At 37.2% G+C, this 22,511-nt stretch overlaps 1 protein-coding gene across 4 annotated transcripts; it reads right to left on the minus strand.

The window, feature by feature from the left end:
* Positions 1-340: 340 nt before the first annotated feature.
* Positions 341-22,460, minus strand: LOC109463912 (ras GTPase-activating protein 3-like). 4 transcript variants are annotated; one of them, XM_019760804.1, is made up of 27 exons: positions 22,354-22,460; positions 16,328-16,445; positions 15,660-15,858; positions 15,175-15,251; positions 14,852-14,932; positions 14,581-14,653; positions 14,381-14,454; positions 14,063-14,179; positions 13,477-13,627; positions 11,631-11,782; positions 10,763-10,877; positions 10,436-10,510; positions 10,146-10,269; positions 8,467-8,573; positions 8,211-8,288; positions 7,778-7,861; positions 7,507-7,580; positions 7,257-7,363; positions 6,662-6,727; positions 5,258-5,340; positions 4,403-4,473; positions 4,078-4,167; positions 3,840-3,887; positions 3,435-3,538; positions 2,930-2,941; positions 912-1,098; positions 341-473 (listed from the first exon to the last, which is right to left on the minus strand). In XM_019760804.1, the coding sequence occupies exons 1-27, from the start codon at positions 22,409-22,411 to the stop codon at positions 389-391; spliced, it is 2,610 nt and encodes an 869-aa protein (XP_019616363.1). In that variant the 5' UTR covers positions 22,412-22,460; the 3' UTR covers positions 341-388. The 4 variants fall into 4 exon arrangements, with proteins under 4 accessions (XP_019616363.1, XP_019616365.1, XP_019616364.1 ...); XM_019760806.1 differs by lacking the exon at positions 6,662-6,727; XM_019760805.1 differs by lacking the exon at positions 2,930-2,941.
* Positions 22,461-22,511: the final 51 nt, after the last annotated feature.

The following is a 22,511-nucleotide window of genomic DNA, read 5'->3' on the forward strand; positions in this document are numbered from 1 at the left end:
GAAATGATCCTTGCGTTGCACTAATACTTTTTCTGCCATCATTGAGTTATCAAATTTCTTTAAAAAGTGAAAAAAAGGCATTATTCCTACCAGCAAAAATGGTCATGATTCAAAGAAAAGCAAATGGTATCAGAAAATGATTTCGACACTTGAAAATTTACCAGGAGGTACATATTACGTACTAGTGGTTTTGAAACATAGCATCTACAAAATTACACAATGGCAACATCCTCTGAAGGTATGTCCTGTGATAAAAAGTATAATACAAACCAAAGACTGTCCTATTCAAAGGTCCTTGCGATACATCTAACAACATGCTGCGTTGCTGGTGCTGTTTTCCTTATATTTGTTCTCCTGGGCCTGTTACAATGTATATACATGTAGATGTTCACATATTGCTGCCCCCCTCTTCCCCCTCCATGGAATCTTCCAGTTCGTTGGGTTTCACTCCATCCCCTCCTATTGGTTTTTGTCTGGAAGTCATAAAGAGAAGAGTTAACATGTTTGTTTGTTTGAGACTTTGTCTATTCATTAAAAACTCAAATTAGCCGAAGCTACATTGCCATAATTTGATTACAAAAATGTTTACATAATACCAATCCAACTGCAGATTTTTCAATCAATCAATCAATCAGTCAATCAATCAGTCAATCAATCAGTTAATCAATCAGTTAATCAACCAAGCAATCAAGGAATCAACCAACCATTCATCCAACCAAGCATCCATCCAACCATCTATCCAACCAACAAACCAAGCATCCATCCATCCATCCATCCATCCAACCATCCATCCATCCATCCATCCATCCATCCATCCATCCATCCATCCATCCATCCATCCAACCAACCAACCAACCAACCAACAAACAAACCAACAAACCAACCAACCAATCAAGCAACCAGTGACTTACTCGCTGCCATATTTGGTGCTCTTGGCCAGTGCCTTGTAGTACTCGATGTGTTCCTGTTCCAGCTTGATAATACAGTCCATAATACATCTAAGTGTCTCGAAGCATGTTTTGGGGTCCTCTATGACGTATGTGGTGGTTCGGGGGGTGGAAGGGGTGCCACTGTACACTGCTTCTTCTCCACACATGTCTGGAAGGGAGACAGAGTCAGTCTGTAGCTACACAGATGGATTTGTCAAAGTGAGAGCAGCTTTATTTGTTATACGTATAAACTTTAAAGCTTGGTGGAAATTCTGATGTTAGTAGCTTGATACTTATTATACGTTCTGGATTTTGGACTCATTTTTCTTATTTCTGAAACAAAATGCAAGGAATCTTCCCAATGGAGGGAATGATAAACAGTTGGATGTAATGCAAAGTTTTTGATTAAAGTTTTAAAAAAAAACATGTTTCTTAAATCATTACCAATTTTGCTTTGCTGTCTACAAATTACAGCCTTTCATGAACAAATTGACCTTGTGCAATGATGTGTGATTGTACACGTTTCAGAAATACTAGCTTCCATTCACTGAATTTCCTTTCCATTTTAACATTAAGACCTAGTTATGCATACAGTATTCTTCATGGAATAGCAATGACGCAAGCAATGGCTGTTTCACAATACATGTACATCAGATGTGGCACATAGCTTCACCTACTGTTAATGCTCAAAATTTTAGTTACATCAGAAGTCAGCAGCAAGGTTATAAAGCTACATATATGCTGTTATCTTGATGGCATGTCATTTGAAAATTCAGTAACATGAAATGTACACAGCGCGTGGAGGACTACATGTCAATAGAAAATGAAGCAACAAGTAAGGTACAATTTCAGGGAGTCATTCTTTGTGAAAAATTATAAGCTTTTAAATTCAGGCTTTAAGCATAGCTGCCACTGAATGTGGAACTGACAGTGAGCAAAAGTGGATTGACAGCGTCAGCACTGCAATGAAATGGACACACAGTATGTTATACACAACACCATGAACTGCAGGGAACTCCGAGCTAGTGCTGCATACCGGTTCACTGGACTTGGATCCGGACTTGTAAGAATGTTTAGGTTCAAGTCCAAAAAAAACTAAAAGTCAAGAACAGAGTCCGGACTTATTACCATAAAAGACCATTTCACATACCCCTTTTCTTTCCAAACCACCTAAAACCTTCCATAGATTGAAAAATCTTTGCTGCAAAAGGAAGAAAACATTGCCATTGGGCATCGTCAAGTACCGGCCTCCATGTTATGTGGCCAAAGTTTCACCCAGGCAACATTGCAAGGTTGCGAACATGCAATTTTGTATATGCCATGGGTTTAGGTCCGGACTTACAAGTCCGGAACTGAACCTAAACCTCTGGACTTGAATCCGGACCTGAACCTAAATGTGGGTTTAGGTATGCAGCACTACTCCGAGCTTATGTATTTGCTGTACAAGTTACATGTAAAGGGATACAGCACATGAAACACACCACACAAACATCATTTATTTTTATGGAGAATGGCACAACACAAGTATTAGTAAACCACACGGTGCAAACAGCAGTCACACATGTAGTTACATGTCTCATAGCTGGAGGTTGGCAGATGTTTCAGAAAACAAGAGCAAGAACTTAAAACTCAGACCAACAATTAAAGAAAGTACAAACTGCCAGCAAGACCACTAACAACACACTGGCAATATGATACAATAAAAGTAAGCTGAATTTTACTCAAATGATGGTGCATTTTTATCATGTTAATTTTTTAGTTTTCATTAGTTAGGAGTTTGGAAGTTTTAGACACTTTCCATTATGGGTCTGTTTAGATGATAAGTTAACCAATTTTACATATATTTATAATAATACAATGAAAAAAAAAACATAAGTGAAACTGTTAGAAAGTCAAATCATAAATAAGTTGACTATGGTGAGATTTTGTAGCAGTGGTTAGTACACCTAGTACAGGGTAGGGTTCACGGCATGCCAAAATCAAACTCAACTGCCTCCTACCATAGAGGTACACTGTACGGTCCAGCCATGGAGCAAAATAGGCCAAGAGGGAGGAAAGAAAATCATGGATTAAGCAGCAATCTTTCACTCAAGTGTACAGAATAATTATGCGTTTGGCACTGCCTGGTCATAATACTATTGAACTAAGCAAGACTCAAATAACTGTTACAGTTTTTACTAAAAAAAAACTTCTGACAAAAATGAAGATAACACAGTAAAGAGGAGAATATGCTCTTCCAACTGACAGTCAGGATGTGTATTGTAAATGCAAAAAGCTAAATTAAAAGGCTTAAAAAGTAGATTTTCTTTTCCTCTTTCATTTGGCACTGCAATTCCATTCACAATTAATCTATTTTCATTACTGTTGAACAACATTACTTGCACATCAGTACCAAATACTCCTTTGATCAGCAAAATGTCATCTGCACAACTGTACATGTATCAACTTTTACAACATCAGAAATACTTATAAAAAATCTTTAAAAGTGCAGAGTAGTTTGCCTACCTTCCAGTTTCTCCAAGCGGTCCCTGTGAGTAAGAAAGAATGAGTGTATCCTCTCCATTTCTCTGTCTGAGTCAATGTCCAACTTGATATCTGCAGGTACACCCCTGCATGTGGAAGAGGGGAAGAAAATTATATTGATGATATTAAGATAAAAAGCTTTGAATTTGTTAATGCTGAACTAAAATCACATAAAAAAAAACAGTTTTGGCAAAAAGTCTACAGCTTGGTCCACACATTCATTGAGTGGCCACTCTATTGATGTCTTATCTTAACAACAAATTGAAATGAAAAGGCATTGTAAAATGCACATCTCATAGTACAGTTTTAGCTTACTGTAAAGCTAATTTCTACAGAATGTGAGTGGGATTCATGGTATATAGCCTTAAAATTGTCCAAGATACTTACCCAGTAACAGGAGTGCAGCCTGTTGCATTTTCGTTTCCTTCTTTGCAACTGTTTTGAGGAATAAAAAGCCTCACATGTAAGTCAACAACACACATGTAACCAAAAATAAATAATAGGAGTGATCTATAAATATCAATTCAAAGTCTTCAAAGACTGGCACTTGAGGTATTGAACTAAATGTCTTTTTTTTTAGATTTGAACAGGAATATGCAAAACAATAGAAAACACTTAGTCTTACCATAACCAGTGACAGTTGACATAGGCAGCGGGGTGGTAGGTCTTCAACCTTTTTTTGTTACACTGGCTCACTTTGTTCAAAATGTCAATCCTGTTAAATGAAATATTATACATATGATCAATTCGGTATAAGGTTACCAAGATTAGCTTGTCTTATTCCAATTCCACTAGTCATAAAAGGAAAGACAACAGATAAAAATTTATTGGTCAACATACTGGGAAAATTCCTTTTTCACAACAAAATTAATGTAGTACAGTGGATCACTGTCTAAATCATGTAAGTGTATGGAATTAAAACAGAAAATAAGTTAAAACGGTCTTTGTACCATTCTTTGGCTTCTACACAGTTGTTGGCCTGGATGTACAAGGCTCGCTGAGGTTGCACTACTTGGAACATCTGCAGAGAAAAATATAGAATTCACAACTATGCAAGCAGTGACTTGATGATGCAAGACTTGAATAATACGATTTCTTTACTGTTTCTCTTGCAGGATAGAATATTAGATGATATAAACCAGAAAAGTAAAATTTCTAATCCTACAAACATCACACAACCTTTTTTCATACATTCAAACATTTAGCTAACATTCCAACATAGAATTGCAGGAAAACAATCAACCTTAGGCCACACCAATTTAATTTGTTGGTTCTCGGATTTTTTCAGAAAAAATATGAAGCGACAGGGCGAAAAAAAATAAAAATAAAAACAGGTCTAGGCATCCTATTATAGGCTTAAATGCTACGAAATGAGCCATGAAGTCAACACAAAAGGCTGGGTTAAAATTTAAACATTGAATTTTGAACTTTTAATCAAACCACTGCAATGATGGATGGGAAAACTGTAACAACTAGGAAGAAAAGGACTTTCCTCAACTGTTGGGGGCAAAACATGAGCATTTTTCAGTTGATTCAGAACCAGAATCAAATTTTTTTTTTTTGCAAATCAGAAAAAAAACGAAGAGGCGAATCCGAGAACCAACAAATTAAATTGGTGTGGCCTTAAGTAGAAAATTCACTGGCTGCATGAGTTTTGTATCTTTATTTGTGTAGTTAGTACGGCAGACAATTGAATCTTGATGTGTATAGTTATGTAAAAGAATGTGTAACCAGAATGATTATGACTTGTGAATCAATCAATCAATCAATCAATCCTTCTTTCATTTAATAGTAACAACACCTACATTTTTCATCTTGAAGGACTCTTCCTGTAAACCCTCCACTGCAAGGATGTCTTCCACAGGTATCTTACACAGAGGTGGCTCCCCTGGAAACAAGAAAACAAGTCAAACCCTCTTCAGACTCAGTTTGGCTTTTTATAGATCTGATTAGTGAGTTAGAGACTGTATTTTGATTAGAAGTGGAGGCTGTGAGGGGGAGAGTTTGTGCATTAAACATGCTGGTGATTACACAATATATAATGTACCTGTCTAGTGTGCAAGGTTAAATCACATTACAGTTAGAAGACGACATCCATGGACCAAGTACATGTCAGTGAGGTCTTCCCACAGACATCAGTGTACAGTTAACAATGAACTTTGAAAAGACACTGGGAACTTTCTACATGTAAGTGTCACTGAATTAAAGCCTTATTTTTTTTCATACACTACTGCTGAACATACAGCAATGTTTTGAAAGTCAGCTGAAAGTCCACTCAGCACAAAATTTTTGTAAAATGATACATGTAAAGTATGTGTAACATTTTATACTTTGAAATTCCCAGAGTTTTTCCAAGTTTGTGTTGACCAATGTTAAATAGGTTGAGGAACAGCATTTAAATGCAGACCTGTTGACAGCATGCACATCCCTGTGAAGTTTAACATGGCATTAGGTGAGTTCTATCATGTGAAATCTGTGACACCATGCACATTCCTGTAAAGTCTAACAGTGGGGTTAGCATTGGTGGCCTACCATTACACAGACTCCTTTAGATGGGGTGGGGTGGGGTGTGATGATAGTGTTAGCTATGTTACACAAATTTAATCAGTTGTTTCTTGGATACCTGTTAGCAAAAATCTGTTGGGACAATATAAATAATAAAATATTATAATCTTGCAAGAAGAGATGTTGGTGTTTTAGGTACAGAATACAAACTTTCCAGACATAAAAAATACAGGGTCACCTACACTTTATATTTTCATGCCCTGTACAACTGTTGTGCAATTAAGTTATTTTGAGTCAAAGCCAAAAAAGGAACAAATAAGACTCTTTATGCCAAAGTATAGATTTGCTTTTCACCCATTAACTGATTAAGTGAGCGTGTCTGCTGCAGAGTCCAAGAAACAAGCAAATTGGTGTAACATTTGGAGCATGTCAGCAGAACGAACTGCACCTTCATGACATCTGGTACGTAATGTACATAGCACTTCTACAAAACGTACCAATAATTAGATTGTGGACATCCTGTCTGTAGTTTTCAAATGTTGTGTTGAGAAATATTCTATTGTTGAGATACAACGTTGACAAAACATCCAATAAAGTCCTTGGTTTTGTAAAGGTGCAGTGCGTTCTGCTGACATGCTATCACTAGTATTAGGGGCTGTTTGGCTATGATGTACAGTGTAACTGCTGACAGTTGTGTCCCATACCCAGCAGGATTCTAGTGCAGCCTGTTCGCCTCAGGCGGTAAGCTGTGCCCAGATTTCTCTCCAGCTCTGAAAGGGAAATTAACTAGCAAAATCAAAGGATAGGAAGACAGCGAGAACTGATAACAGCATATATAGTGCAGAAGGTTCCAGCAAAAGGAAAAATAAACATCTGTTTCAAAGTTTTTAGCTTTACACACATTGCAAACACAATATGGACACTGTTATATAAACATGATATAGCAGCTAACAAAAAATAACATTTCCCAACAAAAAAGTAAAGCAAAGTCAGGCAGCATTTTTTTAACATAAATTTTAAGACAACTTGAATACAAGTAGAAATTATCCAAATCTATTTGGTTTACCAGTAAATCTATGCTATATCAGATTGACATTAAAAAATCTGTTACTCTCTTTCATTGTTAGATAAACGTTTTTTCTTGAGTCATATATCATATCATAAATGACATAAATCCATGCTGATGCATATCAGACTAACAGTAACACATTTGCTTCTCCCTTTCAAAAGTAGATAGATTTTTTTTTTTCCAAGTTACTCATACATGTCAGGAAACAAAGCACACACACACACACACACCTTTTGACTTGGCATACGTCAGGTCCTTATTGGTAAGACAGAACCATCTTCTCTTGAAGTTCTTCAGCCCAAACCTCGTCCTGCCCTGTGCTCTTTTGATCATCAGGCTGTCAATGATATCAAGATAATATAAGTTAAGGTGTGCACAAGATTGGTAATTGTCATCCATATATATCATTTTACAAAAATGACTGTCCCATCCTAAGAAGAAGCTATTGGTTGCAGATCATGTAACAAAGACAATTCTCACCTTTCCTTTAAGACAACAGGTGTGTCGATACTTCTTGAGTGTGGTCGGCCGGTGGAGGATATCACATCCAGGAACTGGAAAAGACAATATATCATTCAATTTGTAGTCCAAAATGCGTGTTGAAAAGCAAGAAATTGCAGCTTGGTGAAAATAAAAAAATTTACTGTTTTATTTCCATTCATTCATACTTTTATCAAAAAGAACATACGTCAAGCTCCTACAAGTTTGGAAGAAGAATAGACTACTGCAGAATTTTAAAACAATGACTTACTGTTTTGACTGCATCTGAGTATTCCTTCTTAGCAAAGCAATCATAGATATTGGACATGTAGGCTTCCTTCAGGCCTGGACTCACCTGGAAAACATAATATGTCAAAATCACAACAAATCCAAACAATAAAATCATGTCTGGGTTTGACGGTCTTCACTGTGATCCTTTTAGCCAGGCAGTAACAGTAATGCAGTAACGGTAATGCTCAAGCTATACCTGATAACAATTTTACCACAAATGAAAACTGCATGTTATCATCAAAACACTGGTAGAAAGAAAAAGTAGCACACAAGAAGACCTGAAGGCAACTTTTGTAGACATCTTTCACAGGACAATGCCTCTTGGCAAGTATACAAGGCAACAATGTGATTTCAGAAATATCTTGAAGAAAAAATTAGCTGAACATCATACTAGTATTGAGTTGTTTACTTACAGAAGAAGAGTTGGCCAGGTTTCCCAAGCTCTGGATTGTCTTGGAAATCAGTGTCAGAGTTCTGGCAGTGGTGGGGTCCTGAACAATGTCGAATAAACATTTAGACAATGCAAAACTAAGTATGACACTACCAAAAAACTTTTAATTACTATTGTTTAATTCACACATCGAAATTTTAAAGAAGTTACATTTCAATTAAAAATAAATTTTTCTTAAAAGATCACACACAGTTTTATTATGAACATGCGAGTCTTACTGGGTGTTCCTCCCGTAGCTGGAACAACCTGGGCCCCAGGATGGCAGGAGCAAACAGTCTCAGGAACACAAACCCGCTGACTGCCGTGTATCTGACGTCATTCACATCTGTGCAAAAGATGAGTGGCAGAAAAATAGTAAAACCTTTGTTGTATTATTCTAGTTTAAAATCTAGCTATAGCAGGGCTCGTGACTGCGACTGATTTGGTCGCATATGCGCCCAAAATTTTGACGGTGCGACTACATTTGAAATCACGGTCGCACAGTGCGCCAATAAAAATTTTAGCCTATTCATTCCATTGTCGGCACAATCTTGTGAATTGACGATGAATTGTCGATCTCGCCATGACGCCGCAAAGAAAACGCTGTCATTGGTAGAAAATCTGACACCCCACTGGCGTTTCACAGCAAAATTTTCATGTGAACAACTCCGAATGTCTTTGTTTACATCGTGAAAGCTCACCGATACTCCCGCCGGCCGCCCGCACCTGTCCGCATGGTCGCGGCATGACGCTAGTTTTCGGCAGCTCAGCGGAAAAATAATCCATCCTCAGAAGAAATGTTATGCATGAAAATAACAACTACAACTTGCTTTCCTCGTTATATGAGTTTTTGAGGCCGTAAAATGTTTAAAACCGTTGAAATTTGCTTGAAAAAACGGCTCGAAAATCTACGGCGAGACTGACAAGATGGCCGACGGTGTTTCACAATAACAGGTCAAAGGTCAAGATAGCATCCAAATGTACAAGATACATGTACTAAGTACATATTACAAGGTGCTAAAACGAAACTTTAAACGCTACAACTGAAATAAAAATTCACTTATATTTTTATAAGGTTAATTTTCAAACATTACTGAGAAATTTTCCGAATTTATTGGTTTCTTGTGTTAGTGCGGTTGGATGCTGTGATTGTGAAGTCCCTAATACATTGGGAGAATCAGATGAGATATTAGAGATTATCATGCTTAGTATCGCGACCCAAGTGTCTCTCAAAAATTGTTTTTGAGTGGAGTTTATAGACATGATCACATTTTTATTTGTTCAGCTGTGTCAATATGTGATTTGTTTGGGAAATAGGATTTGGTTTAGGTTTTAATATATCAATGTCAGGTACACCTTTGGGAATAATTGCTCCAAAATCCAGGTAGTAAATACATGTACATTTTGTATCATGTATTTTTCACTTGTTGAACTTGTGGAAGCACCGTTGGCCCCCGGTTAGGGGTCATCCGGGAAACCTATGCCCAATTTTTTCAAAATTAAGGATGCTGATAGAATTTTTTTTTTTAAGGAAATATGATCTAGCTTAGTTTTTAATATATTAACACCTTTGCAATACAATATTTTTTGTTGGTGCGCCTAGATTTTAGCCTGTGCTCCTAACTTTTTATGGTTAGGAGCACAGTGCTCCTAGGTCAAAAAGTTAATTTTGAGCCCTGTATAGAATTTCAGATTTAAGCTCTGAAAAGAGGCAGTTAGGTTAAACTTTGTAATTGAATTTTGATGACATTATATATTATTTTATGTTGTCCCCCCAACACAGTTTTTTGTGCACCTACCTAAGTAAAACCTAAAAACAGCTATTGCCAAGAATAAATCTTGAGCCCTATATCAAAAAGATCATAGAATACACATCAAGTGGCATTTATGCCTGAACTACAGTTTTAAATCATTTTACCTGGGAAGTGGCGAATAGCAGACTCCTTCAATGTGAAGAAGACTTCTGACATGATAGTGGGACACAGCCGCGCAGACTCTGTGATGGACTTGAACATTCTCTCAACGTACACTCTCAAGTTTTCCTTAAAAAGAGAAAAAAAATGTGTCAAAAGACTCAAAACATTTTTTACTATATGTATTGACGGGAGAAAAATTAATTCAAAACGACTGACAATAGCAATTGTGCAAAAACATTATACAGCTTCACACAAAAGATCCTATCTAGCTGGAAAAGGATGACATAGTTACCAAGTTGATCTGAAGATTTTCTCCTTCCTTCACTCTAGTGGCATCTATTTCACATGGCTTGTGGTCTTCACAAATCTGTCATGAAGGAAACATTCAATGATCATGATAATGTAGAGTTTGGAAATGCTGTAGTTACAAAATTAATGCCATGAGATGCATCAGAAGAACAGTCTGAGGTGTTCAACTTTTAGCACACTGAAGTATCTGTTTGACTATAGAGTTAGGTAGCACTTTATTCTTCCTTCAAACTGTTGCACTCTAAATGACATAAAATAAAATCAAACTTTTGTAGAATGAATCAGAGAAACAGAAGACTCTCCAGCTTACATCGTCAATGTGTTTTTTGATGGTGACATGGAGGTAGTGCATTCCTGTAAGCTTCATCACTTCATCCACACACTTGGTCAGCAGCGAGTTCCCTCGGAACAGAGTGTTGGGATCCCTACAGGTGGATAAGAGGATATTATTCAAGATTTCTAACAATGTGCTTGTCACAAAAATAGCTAGCACAATGGATATAAATGTAGCTGAAACAAATTGGATAACTTTACATTGTTCATACCTACAGGACATTCAAAATCAAATCTATTACCCTGGGACAAGTCCTTGGAATTAAATTGTAAAAAACAAATCATGAGCACACAGTATATATAAAGCGGGACTTCTAAAGCAATGTTCTTTTCTTATTTTTTGAGAGCAAGTACCATTGAAAAAACAGGATGGCTATTGCTTTTAACATTACTACAATTTTTATTTCTTCTGAAATGGTATGTGTTTAAGGGTGCAGTACTACAGAAGTCCAACAGGGGGATCTTCTGCATAAGTGTATCTACACATGTATACCATAATGCGTCGATGAAGGTTAGACATCCAGGTAATACGATACGCCAAAAAACAGTTACTCAAGCAACTGGATATGATTTTGAAAACGTCAGACGTTTCAGCTAGTATCCACTAGCTTTCGTCAGTGACTGAGAGACCAGAGGGGAAAGCAGGTCTTCACTTTATTTGCATATCAATCAACAGGTTGTACTTATAAACCTGCTTTCCCCTCTGGTCTCTCAGTCACTGACGAAAGCTAGTGGATACTAGCTGAAACGTCTGACGTTTTCAAAATCATATCCAGTTGCTTGAGTAACTGTTTTTTGGCGTATACCATAATGGCTCAAAAAAGGGTGTCTTTGGCTGAACCTACGTCATTTTAGCGACTTCGCGGTCGGCGAGTGCCGAGATGAGTGGCAGCAGACTGCCGTGGTGCAGGAACAGTCTGACCAGCGGCCTGGCAGCTTCCTCCAACTTATCCTTCATCACTTCTCCATAGATGTTCACTGCACTGGACGACAGGGGCTGCACAAAACAAGGTTGGAACAAACACAACAGGTTGAAATACTTTTTGTCAAGGACTTAATACTGAGGAAAAATCAAGGTTAAGTAATCTAATTGTAACATTGTCAAAATAATTTTAGTTATATGATGTCCTATAAGAGTTACATGTACCATTTGTGGTAGAAAAGCATTCAACCAACTGGAGAAATTCAAAAATATGTTCTTGCTCAAGCTGAAGTTTTTTTACCGAGAAAGAGTCATTAACATAAAGACTAAAATTCTGCTGTTTTTATCTTATCCATATAGTCTATGACTTTATCAGACCTAAAGTACAAGACAACATCCACAACCACTAACCAATGTTACCATCATAGCAAGTTATCAAAAGCCCTTATATTTTGTACACCCTACAAGGCTCGAAATACAGGGTGCATGTGCACCCAAATTAGGAGCTGTGCACTCAATTTTTTTTCTGTGGGTGCACCCACATATTTTCTTAGGTTTTTGTATGTAAAGATGTTAAATGTATTAGTATACAGCGTATTCTTAACATCCAAGAACATGTATCAAAAAATAATAAAATTATTGTTGTACATGTAGTACTTTTCTTTACAAATGAAACATATTAGTTTTTGCTGACATTCTACTTATTTTATTTTATATGGTGCACCCAAAATATTTTTTGTGCACTCAATTTTTTAGGTTGGGTGCACCAGGCCAGTGCACCTATTCCCAAAAATAAATTTCGAGCCCTGCCCTTGCATAATCCTTGAATAACTATCCTTGAATTATTCCATCCTTATCACAGTACAAATTAAACATGGGACAATTCCACGAGTTGACACCTTCACAAACACATTCACCACACACCGTACCGGCACCAGAAACACCCAGATAAGGTCTAACTTACCATGGCGGTCTCACTCCTGTACCAACTTTTGGGAGAGACGGGACAACAACAATATCACAACAGGCAACATGGTCAAGTTTAAACAAACTGCCTACCCACAAACATACACATGTACTGTATGTGTGAGTTCAGATTAAGAGCATGCGCACTGATGAGTCAAGTTCATTCACATAATTTAGTAATACATGCAAGCAGACATGAATTGTTAGTGCAATGGAATATCGTAATGGTCATTTGACAGTTTAAACGATACATTTGTACATTACAGCTATACATTTAGAACATGTTTAATATATGTTTGGTCAGACTTCAGGTATATATGATACATGCATGTGAGGTGCAAGCACAATTAGTGATGTTCTGAAATACTAAAATATTGTTAAGAACATGGATTTAAATTAACATGCACATGGCTACTGTACAAGCAATGGACTAGTAGAATGTAACATGCATCCCACACTTACACAGTTACTCATTAGCTACTACAAACATTTTGGCAAAACGTTCTGTGCCTGCACCAAACCCATAATGTGTATAGATCGTCTCTTTTAAAGTGTTTTTCAGGTATATAACTAATACTATAGTAATAGCATGACACCTTGTCTATAGTTTTCAAATGTTGACAATGTGCTGGAAAACTATCTTATGCGACGGATGAAATTCCTATGCAATGTTGACCAAACATCCAAGAAAAAACATGAAAAAGCCCGGGTTTCAGTGTTTCACGCAGGCGCAGTACGTTCTACCAACTACTACTACTTCTACTTCAAGCATTTGTTTAAAGAAGGCTCTTCCGTCCACTTACATCTACATCAGGAGATTTTAGCAGCAGGTTGCAGAGAGAGTCATAGTAGTGGGAGGGGAAGATGTGGTCCTCTGTGTAGTTGATGTTGAGTCGGAGAGAACCCTGGCACGGCTTACTTGGTCGGGTGCTGTCTCGAGGCTGAAGCAGGTACCTATCAAACAAACAAACAAGTACTGTAATTCCTGATATTTATGTTTACCGAAGGAAAACATATTGTTTTTACTCAGTTTCTTCCTCTTCTGTTCCAAACACTAACCTCTGACCTGGCCAATGACATGATTTGTTGACGTCTGTCACCATGGTGACTGGTGTTGGGTAACATAATGTTGCGATTTCATGGACTTAGTGTAAATAGTAAGAACTTTTTTATGGAAATGATTAGAAATCCAAGAATTACAATTCAGAGCAATATGATAGCTTGCAAAAATTTGTTTGCGTTACTTTTTGTGTTAAATTGTGGTGTAATTCCACAAAAAAATTGTATTGACAATACAGCTCTAATTCTTAGAGAACCAATGCTGATGATGAGTAGATGTTTACTTTGTTGATTTTTTGGGATACTGTATTTCTAATACACAGCACTTACCATGCCTTGTGCAGCTTCTGTGGCCTGGTCATGTCCAAAGTACTTAAAGGAATCTTAACTTCACCAAGGAATACGTCTGCAAACTTGTAGTAGTTACTGGAGTGCCAAAGGCTAACCCTGTATACAATACAAGAAACATGGACAACATTAGATGCATATGTATAGTCATGTAATCCTAGCAGCTAAGCCTGTCACTAGCATGGACATTTCAAGAATTCAACAACATTGACACAATAACTGCAGTACATGGTGTGGCAGCTAGGTGGCATATCTGACACTGACAACAACCTTATATTAAGCCTTCAGGTAAGAACAAACCTGAGTTCTGTCTTGTCTATGTCTTCGTCCACTATGCTGAATCTGTTGTCCGGACTTGGACTTGGTCGGTTAAGCTACAAGGGGGAAAAACAAACATAGGTGGTCATACTATGTATTAAAATCATTTCCTGGACAGTTACTAATTTTGTCTGATTATAATGAGGAAAAAAGATTTTGGAAAGAAGTTGACGGTAACCAACCTCAAAATAAAAAGTTTCATCGAAGTGAGGGTCTGTTGTCTTCTTCCGTACTTTGGTCTTCTTGTTTTCTGTTCTGTAAAAGATAAAAAAAACAAATAATCAGCATAAATGAAATGCCAAAAAATAAGCTACACCAAGCATAATCTATTTACATTGTTTATTTACGAAGCCTGTAAAGGACAAAAACTATAGGAGAGAAAGATACACGTACAACTTTAACTTATAACGCATGCATATGCAAATTGAATATAAGAAAAATGGCTCTTCTTACCTATTTGGTGTGCAGAATGTAACATTTGCATAGGGATCACAACAGCCATTGATTATAGCCAAGCCACTGCATTCTAAAACTCTGCAAAAAGAGCACACATGTTGAAATATACATATTTTGGAGGAAAACTAATTGTTACAAGTTTGCCCCAATTTAATTCCACTCACCAAAAGTACAATACTGTGTATAACAATCTTTGTTGATTTGGGAACACAACTGAAACAGTACAACTATCAATGTCAATGTAGAATAATGGTACACTCCCTCATACATTAATATGTATCAAAATTAATCATTGTCAAAGATAGTAAGTTGAAAAGTACCTTGCAGACACTTTGAAGACAGTTTTTCCCGCATCTTCCATAATCTCTGTCAACCTGACTTCCACGTGGACTTGTCCCTGTAGACAGAAATGTAGGGTCAGCTGAAATGTTTTTATGGGCCTCCACTCAATGGTACAAATTGGAAGAAGGTGGAATAGCATCAGTTCTATAATAATAGACACTGTAAACATACATCGGCAGAGTGTACTGCACCTGTGCAAAACCCATAATGTATTGTGCATAACTCTTTGGCAGAACGTCTCTTTTAGGGTCATATTCACATACTTAAGGATGACATCCTGTCTGTAGTTTTTAAAGGTTGTGTCTGAAAAGATATCATCTGCAATGGGCAAAATTCTGATACTATGTTGACCAAACGTCCAACTTGAAAAATCTAGGTTTCGCACAGGTGCAGTATGTTCTGCTGACATGCTCAAAATATAGAATAGAAGAATTAAACTAAGTATCAAGGTGAACAGTCTGACCTGTACTTCTGAGTCCTGGTCCACATGTGTGAGAGAGAACCAGTGGTCCTTGCCATGGTATCTGTGTAGCTCCTCCTTCCTGATGCAGGCCTTGCCTAGACAACTGTCTCTTTTCAACAGGTCTTTTTCGTACACGTAGAACGACAACACACGGAACGGTCTGGGAACCTCAAACTGGAACTCCTCCCCAAAGAAGGCACTGAATATATACAGGATTCAGCCATGGTTAATAAATTATGGGGGAACGCTTATACATTTTGTGCTAACAAGTAGCTTCCACTGAAATGGATGAGAAAATTCTATGGCACTTCATATTCAAACTTTGACAATAAGACAATTTTATCATAATTTCAGAGTATGGCACTTCATACTAGTCAAAATTTGACAGTAAGATCATCTTATTATACTATTTTAATATGTTATATCATACATTTTGTACTTCCAACAAGTATTGAATATATATTTATAAGTTTGTAAATGTCACATACATCATTAGCCATATATGATTTCATAAATATAACATACAGCTTTAGGCTACAAGATATCTATAAAATGTTTTCACACCAATGCACTATAGTTCGTTTACCTAGAGTATAGAGGACGTTCACAGGGGTAGAATATATATATTGAACTATACATCTTTAAGATATTTCAAGTGATAACTATACCTCTGTGTCCTTTCCACAGTTTTTGTTCTGACCACCTCTTCCTGGTCCAGGCTGACAGTACAGAAGGTGTCTCTGGTCCCCACTGGGCCTGTGCTGGCACCAAAGTTCTTTCCTTCCCCTAAAAAACATACAGAGAGGCTGAGAGAGCTATACATTTATTCAAGAAACAGACTTGATTTGAATGTGCTGTTGTCAACATGATTGTGCAACATATGCATTCAATCAAAGCTCGAGAAATGTAAGTTGTATAGCATTCAAATGTAAAAGAGAAAATTTCAACTTGTACGAAACCAGGGCTCCAGAAGAACCTGTCAGGTGTTTATTTGGAGCCCTGGTTTTGTATATTTATGTACATTTATTTTAATTTTTCTGAGAAATACATCTATGAGTATGACAGTAAACTTGGTTTGCAAGTACTTACTCTTCAAGACTTCATAATCATAGCATTGAATTAAATTTTACATACAAATATTGCTAAGTGACTTGTATCATAATGGCATCATCAAATCAGTGTAAATCTAATTTTACAAATTACACATGTATAAAAATATCACGAGTTCTGGCGTCAATATCATTTTCAAAATATTCCAGACAAAAAAGCCTTCCTTCAATACAATCTAATATAATACCTCTAACTCTAAGTTACCAGTAAAGCTTATAATATAAATCCTGTTATACTATATTCTATTGGACCAATCCTGTTTTATGGTATCAATTTACCTGTTATTCTTTTCATTCAACATCATGAGTCACCACTAATTTGTCACTATTGTTTGTTAATCTACTCCAATCAACTGATACAGATGACAGCACCAAATAATCAATTGGTACTGAATTGTTGTTTGAACAGTAAGACAATACACATCCTGCAAATAGACCATAAACTTGCCAGTTGTAAAGTTCTAAAGTACTAGCGAACATGTTAACAATGGTTCTTTTGTCTTCTTCTTCTATTTTTAGCCCAGGCAGTAACTTTGTCAGAAATGAACTTTATAATAGCATAATTTGCAACATTTTAACTAAATGGCTAACCTGGAATACAAGGTCATCTATGGTATGAAGCACACTTGAGATCTGGTAGAGATATGTAGATATATTGGCCTTGCTTGTGATGTTTACTGACATGAAATTTGTGTTTTGGAAAATTACTGGATTCAAAAATGATTCAACTTGGGCCTGAAGGCATTTATTTTAGTAAGCTTGAGCTACCAAGTATTACCTGGGGTAACTTTGACAATCTGTATTTATAAAGTAAAATGCCTAAAAGCCACTGAAAAAAAGTCTAGTTGCCCATGGCCATTGCAGCTGAGTCAAACATTTTTTTCACATCTATTTATCTATCTAATGCTTGTATAACAATTTAACATGTACAAATTGGAACAATCCATTACCTGCTTTTGGCTTTTAAAACTCACTCTTAAAAATCATCTCATAGATGTACATATGTATCCTTTACTGGTGTACATGTAATTCCTTTCTTCAAAACTGACCTCTGATTAAATTCCAGCGTCTCCTAAGCAATAACCAAACAGCCAGTCCAATGTCCAACTCCAATTACAAAGTTTTACCAAATACCGTAAATACAATGGTTGTCTGGTATATATTTCAGACCCCCAACTTGGAAAGACTGACATTGAAGGACAAGGTATACTAATTTGTACATTCATGTACACAGTCCAGAAACTATAAAATGCAGGGCTCAAAATACCACCTACATATAATTATATGCAGGATAGCGCAGGTAAAATTGGAGCTGTACAGGTACATTAATTTGTATTTCTGCACCTATAAGTAATTATTAACCAGCAACTTGCAATGACTCTTCCATGTATTGGGTTTATAAATAAAAAGTATGTTGATTTTCGTTTGCTACATTTATTGCCTGTTACCGGAAGAGTAAAAGCAATGGTTCCTCAACAGTTATAGAATGATCCACACTTAACTGTTCAGAGACCACAACTGTGGTGCAGGTAATATTTAGTGCTGATGATTTTTCAATGTTAACATTTACTGCACCAGTTCAGGATTTCAAGCCCTGATACGTGACCAATTACATGTACCACTAAATAGAACACAAGCACAGCAGTGAATACAGGGTAGATAGCCATCTTGCTGTGTCCTACATTCTACCTGAGGCACACTTTTTGTGGTTTATTCCCCTGGACTATTTCACCGCAAAGTACTTGTGACAAGTCCCCCAGTGTTCACACTGGGATCACCTTTATAGTGTAGCCTGCCACCTGTGTAGCAACCCACTAAAGCGGATGTCACCTCTAAAACATCCTGGCAGACCACAACCCACAAAATACAAACACTTCGCCTGAGGGAAAAATCACCTGCTTTGAAGTGGTATGGAACTGTTCAAATCAGGAAATAAGACCTACATAGCCAGCAGACCATTAGTGACCTTTTGCATACAAGTTCAAGATGTTGTGACAAGGCCATGGTAACATCACGTCTAGGTAGACAAGTTGCCTTTCAGCTTGCTTGAATACTACAGTACATTACACTGACTGTCTTACAAATGTAGAGTTGACTCTAATTACAAGCCTGACTGGGAAACAAACAACGGAAATGTCAGCTGTCATAGTAGGCATACAGTGTAAGAGACCATGCAAGAATGTACATAGTGCTATGGGCGAAAGAAGCTTTCTAAGCTTAAGCCTAAGTAGGGGATTGTGAAAAAAACTCAACCTTGTATACTAACTGTGCTTCCAAATTAGCATACGTACATTTGCCTCCTATTTAAATTGGCTTCCTGCACAGACATTAGTGATAAAAACTGTTTTACAGTCTATTACTCTTGAACTTAAATTGACTTGACAGCTAGAATTTCAGATTAATCAGTATTTACTTTCAAGCAGGACCAATACATAAACTACCTGACAATTGAACACGAGCTTAAGTAAAGCATATCTACAAATGTGGTGTATGTATACATATACTATGTGTATGATTGAAACAGTTCAATTTCAAGCAATATTTTGAATTTATAAGCTCAGTCTTTGTTGCAAACATTCCTGCTCCATGCAGCAGAGCTGTAGATATATGACCTTAGACACAACACATCATGTAACTGAGACATAAAAGCAATCCTTTCTCCATTATCTCACCATCTATATAAAGAGAATATGATGCCCTGGATACTCTTCATTCTTGCTTATACTGCAAATGCTATCAAAGAGTCTGCTTATGCCATGATCTCTTGACCCTATGACACGAGGTTGTAGCATTCAAGGCCAGTGTGATACCTCCTAGCCAGTTGTTGCTAGGGTGGTGCTCTTTTCACCATTTAAGTGAAAGATGACCTGAATGGTTCCATATGGAGAGGTCAAAACTATGAATCAGAATGACATGAAAACCATTTATTAAGGGACCAACAAAAGCCTAAGTAATTCATATATATTCCTGACAAAGGAAGAACAAGAAGGTTTCGGTTTTACCTGGACAATTCTTGGTGAGAGCATTACTTTACTAGTAGGATGTTGTCAACAAATTTGTGATTTGTATATCAGTCTTGGCCTGTGGTAGGCATACCTTAAGTAGATTTGGAGCCAAATCTGGCATAAGACAATCCTACAATTTTTATGTACTTGCAAATAATAAAGTTAGAAGTGATCAATGCCACCAGTTTTTATCAACAGTGTTGTATGGCCACTACTATGATATCACAGTGAACCCTACAAGAGCCCCTGGCCGGGAGCATCCCAGTGGTAGCATGTCACCCTTTGCTCCAGGCGGCTTTATATGTACATAGCCTTCCCACCCTGCCGTAACTCTAGCCAGCCTAGATATGTGCGGCCAGGAAGTACGACAGCCTCGACAGGACTTATCAATTTATAACATCCCAGAAATGTGCCCAGTAGTGACTGCTGGCACCTGTTTTGTCCAGCTGGCTTTCCGACTCACTCCATTAAGATTGTGGCGCACATTCATGGCTCAACACTAGTGTGTAGTGGTGAATACTGCCTGCCAAACTTACTGTTACACATGTACTTTGGCATGCCCAATTACCAGTGTAATGGTACCAATTTGGAAGCATGAAATGCCTTAACTTATCCTAACTGAGGTACGTTGCTGGCCTTTTGGCACAAAATTCCATGGGTTGCGGGGTTAGGCAACAAGGATATCCGGAAAACTTTTCAAACGTTTAAGCGATATGTAAACAGTTGTACGTGCTTGAAGAATGCATTTGACCAACAGAGGAATTTCTTGCTTTATTGAATGCTACACAGTACAACACAATCTACATGATTTTTATCAATTCTTGATCAGGGACATGTTTCATATTCAACCACTTTACCTGCTATTAACCATAGATGTAGCAGTGGAGCTTGATTTTTGTCTATTTTGTGGAATTTTGAACCTTTCTAGTACAAGCCCCACTGTCACATCTGCTTGGATTTCACTACAAAACATTCTTTTATGTGCCATGTGCACATAATTACAGCATCATGTATACATATGTAGTTATTTGCAAGACCAATTGCTGCCAGTGAATCACATTTCTGAGTAGCAACAGTTTTGTGAATCAAATGGTGAGTGAATGAGTCTACACTACAGGTTCAAGTGCAAATGTCAAGAGTGATCAACTTATGCAATCACTTTCCAAACGTAAGCTTAGCCTCTGACAAATCATACATATTGTATGTAGAACAACATTTTGCATGTATACAGTTACATACCTACATATCACAATGATGCTGTTAATTTGCATAAATTAATACACAAACAATTAAGCTCATAGGATAATGAACCAAAGGGCATTAATCTTAAAATTTTGATGTGATAGCTCAATGCTGCAGATTTTAAAAGTGGCATCAGTGTAAAATGATTACTATGAAACTTGATTATATCACAGCACAAAAATTTAAAACTAAAAATAAAACTACTTTAATTTAGATTTGCATTCAGCCTATATCTATACAGGACATTGCAATTTACAAAATCTACCCTACCTAGAAAATCCCCAATCTCCATAGCCTGTATCTAACAAAACCACATCAAACCAAGTCTTGTGATGAAATGGACAGAAGTATTGTATATGATCTAGTTTGTTTGATTTTCAACATTTGTCTTCTACTAATGATACAGGACAAATTACAAAATCTACCCTACCTAGAAAATCTCCAATCTCCATAGCCTGGTGTATCTAACAAAACCACACCAAACCAAGTCTTGTGATGAAATGGACAGAAGTATTGTATAATAATATGATCTAGTTTGTTTGATTTTCAACATTTGTCTTCTACTCTAGTATCTCAAAGATTTTGTTGTAAGCAGCACAGAAAACTTGTCAGCATTCTGAGTGATGTATGACCTACACGCTCCGTTTGTCATGTGTCTCACCTTTCCCTCCCATACTCGTGCACCTTATCAATAGCAGCCATTTTGTCAAACAAAATGATGAATATCTCATTCACAATCAAACAGTTGTAACGTCTGGAATATAACACTAAAGTCTAAGTAAGGGCATGGAACTTTTAAGTCCGCCGCAAAAGGTTTAAAAGAAAGATAACGTTCATCCAATGGCAAACAGAGAGGATACATTCGCATTAAAGGTTTCAATGGTGAAGTTTGCGAACACTACCGACAAACTGTCAATATTTGTCTGTTTTGGGTACACATTTACTCTATCGTCGTATAGTTATCGAATGGCGGGCCTCCAGACGATGTATCACACCAAATCGTTTGGTAAATACATGAGAAAAACTACGCAGTTACATCGTATGTTTCTCACGGAACACGGAGTTTGGGTCGGGAGGGTCGCTCCGAGGAAACGTCGGGAAAGATAACGGTACACCAGGCGGGTTTGGGTTGCGGCGCCTGGGGGTTTGGCCTCTAACGTTACGGCGCGATACGAAAATCTGTCCACACTGAAAACAGACGACACATCGCACCCAAGTTTACCCTCATTTTCTGCAACATCTCGTCACTAACACTTCAATATAGTACCAGATGTAACTCAATATACATGTCTCCGAAGTGTATGCACCAAATCTGAGAGAAAATAGTGAGTTACTGACCGATTTTAACCCGTAAAGTTTCCACAACTCGCACCTCCCCCTCGCCGAGGCCCGCCATGTTATCTTCTTCGTGTCACGTGACTGGCAACCATACTTCATATCTATTGGATGATCTCATTGGTTAGAAATTTCTGCCGAATTTCTTAACCTGTCGTTGA

The sequence above is a fragment of the Branchiostoma belcheri genome, unplaced genomic scaffold (assembly GCF_001625305.1).
Source record: "Branchiostoma belcheri isolate BF01 breed outbred unplaced genomic scaffold, Haploidv18h27 scaffold13, whole genome shotgun sequence".
Lineage (NCBI taxonomy): Eukaryota > Metazoa > Chordata > Leptocardii > Amphioxiformes > Branchiostomatidae > Branchiostoma > Branchiostoma belcheri.

Coding starts and splice junctions, on each gene's coding strand:
- LOC109463912 (XM_019760804.1), bottom strand. CDS start 22,411: ATGGCGGGCCTCGGCGAGGGGGAGGTGCGAGTTGTGGAAACTTTACGG. Junction 15,859..16,327: donor ACTGTGGAAAGGACACAGAG/GTATAGTTATCA, acceptor GTATATATTCAG/TGCCTTCTTTGGGGAGGAGT. Junction 8,289..8,466: donor AGCTACGGGAGGAACACCCA/GTAAGACTCGCA, acceptor GACATTGTTCAG/GACCCCACCACTGCCAGAAC.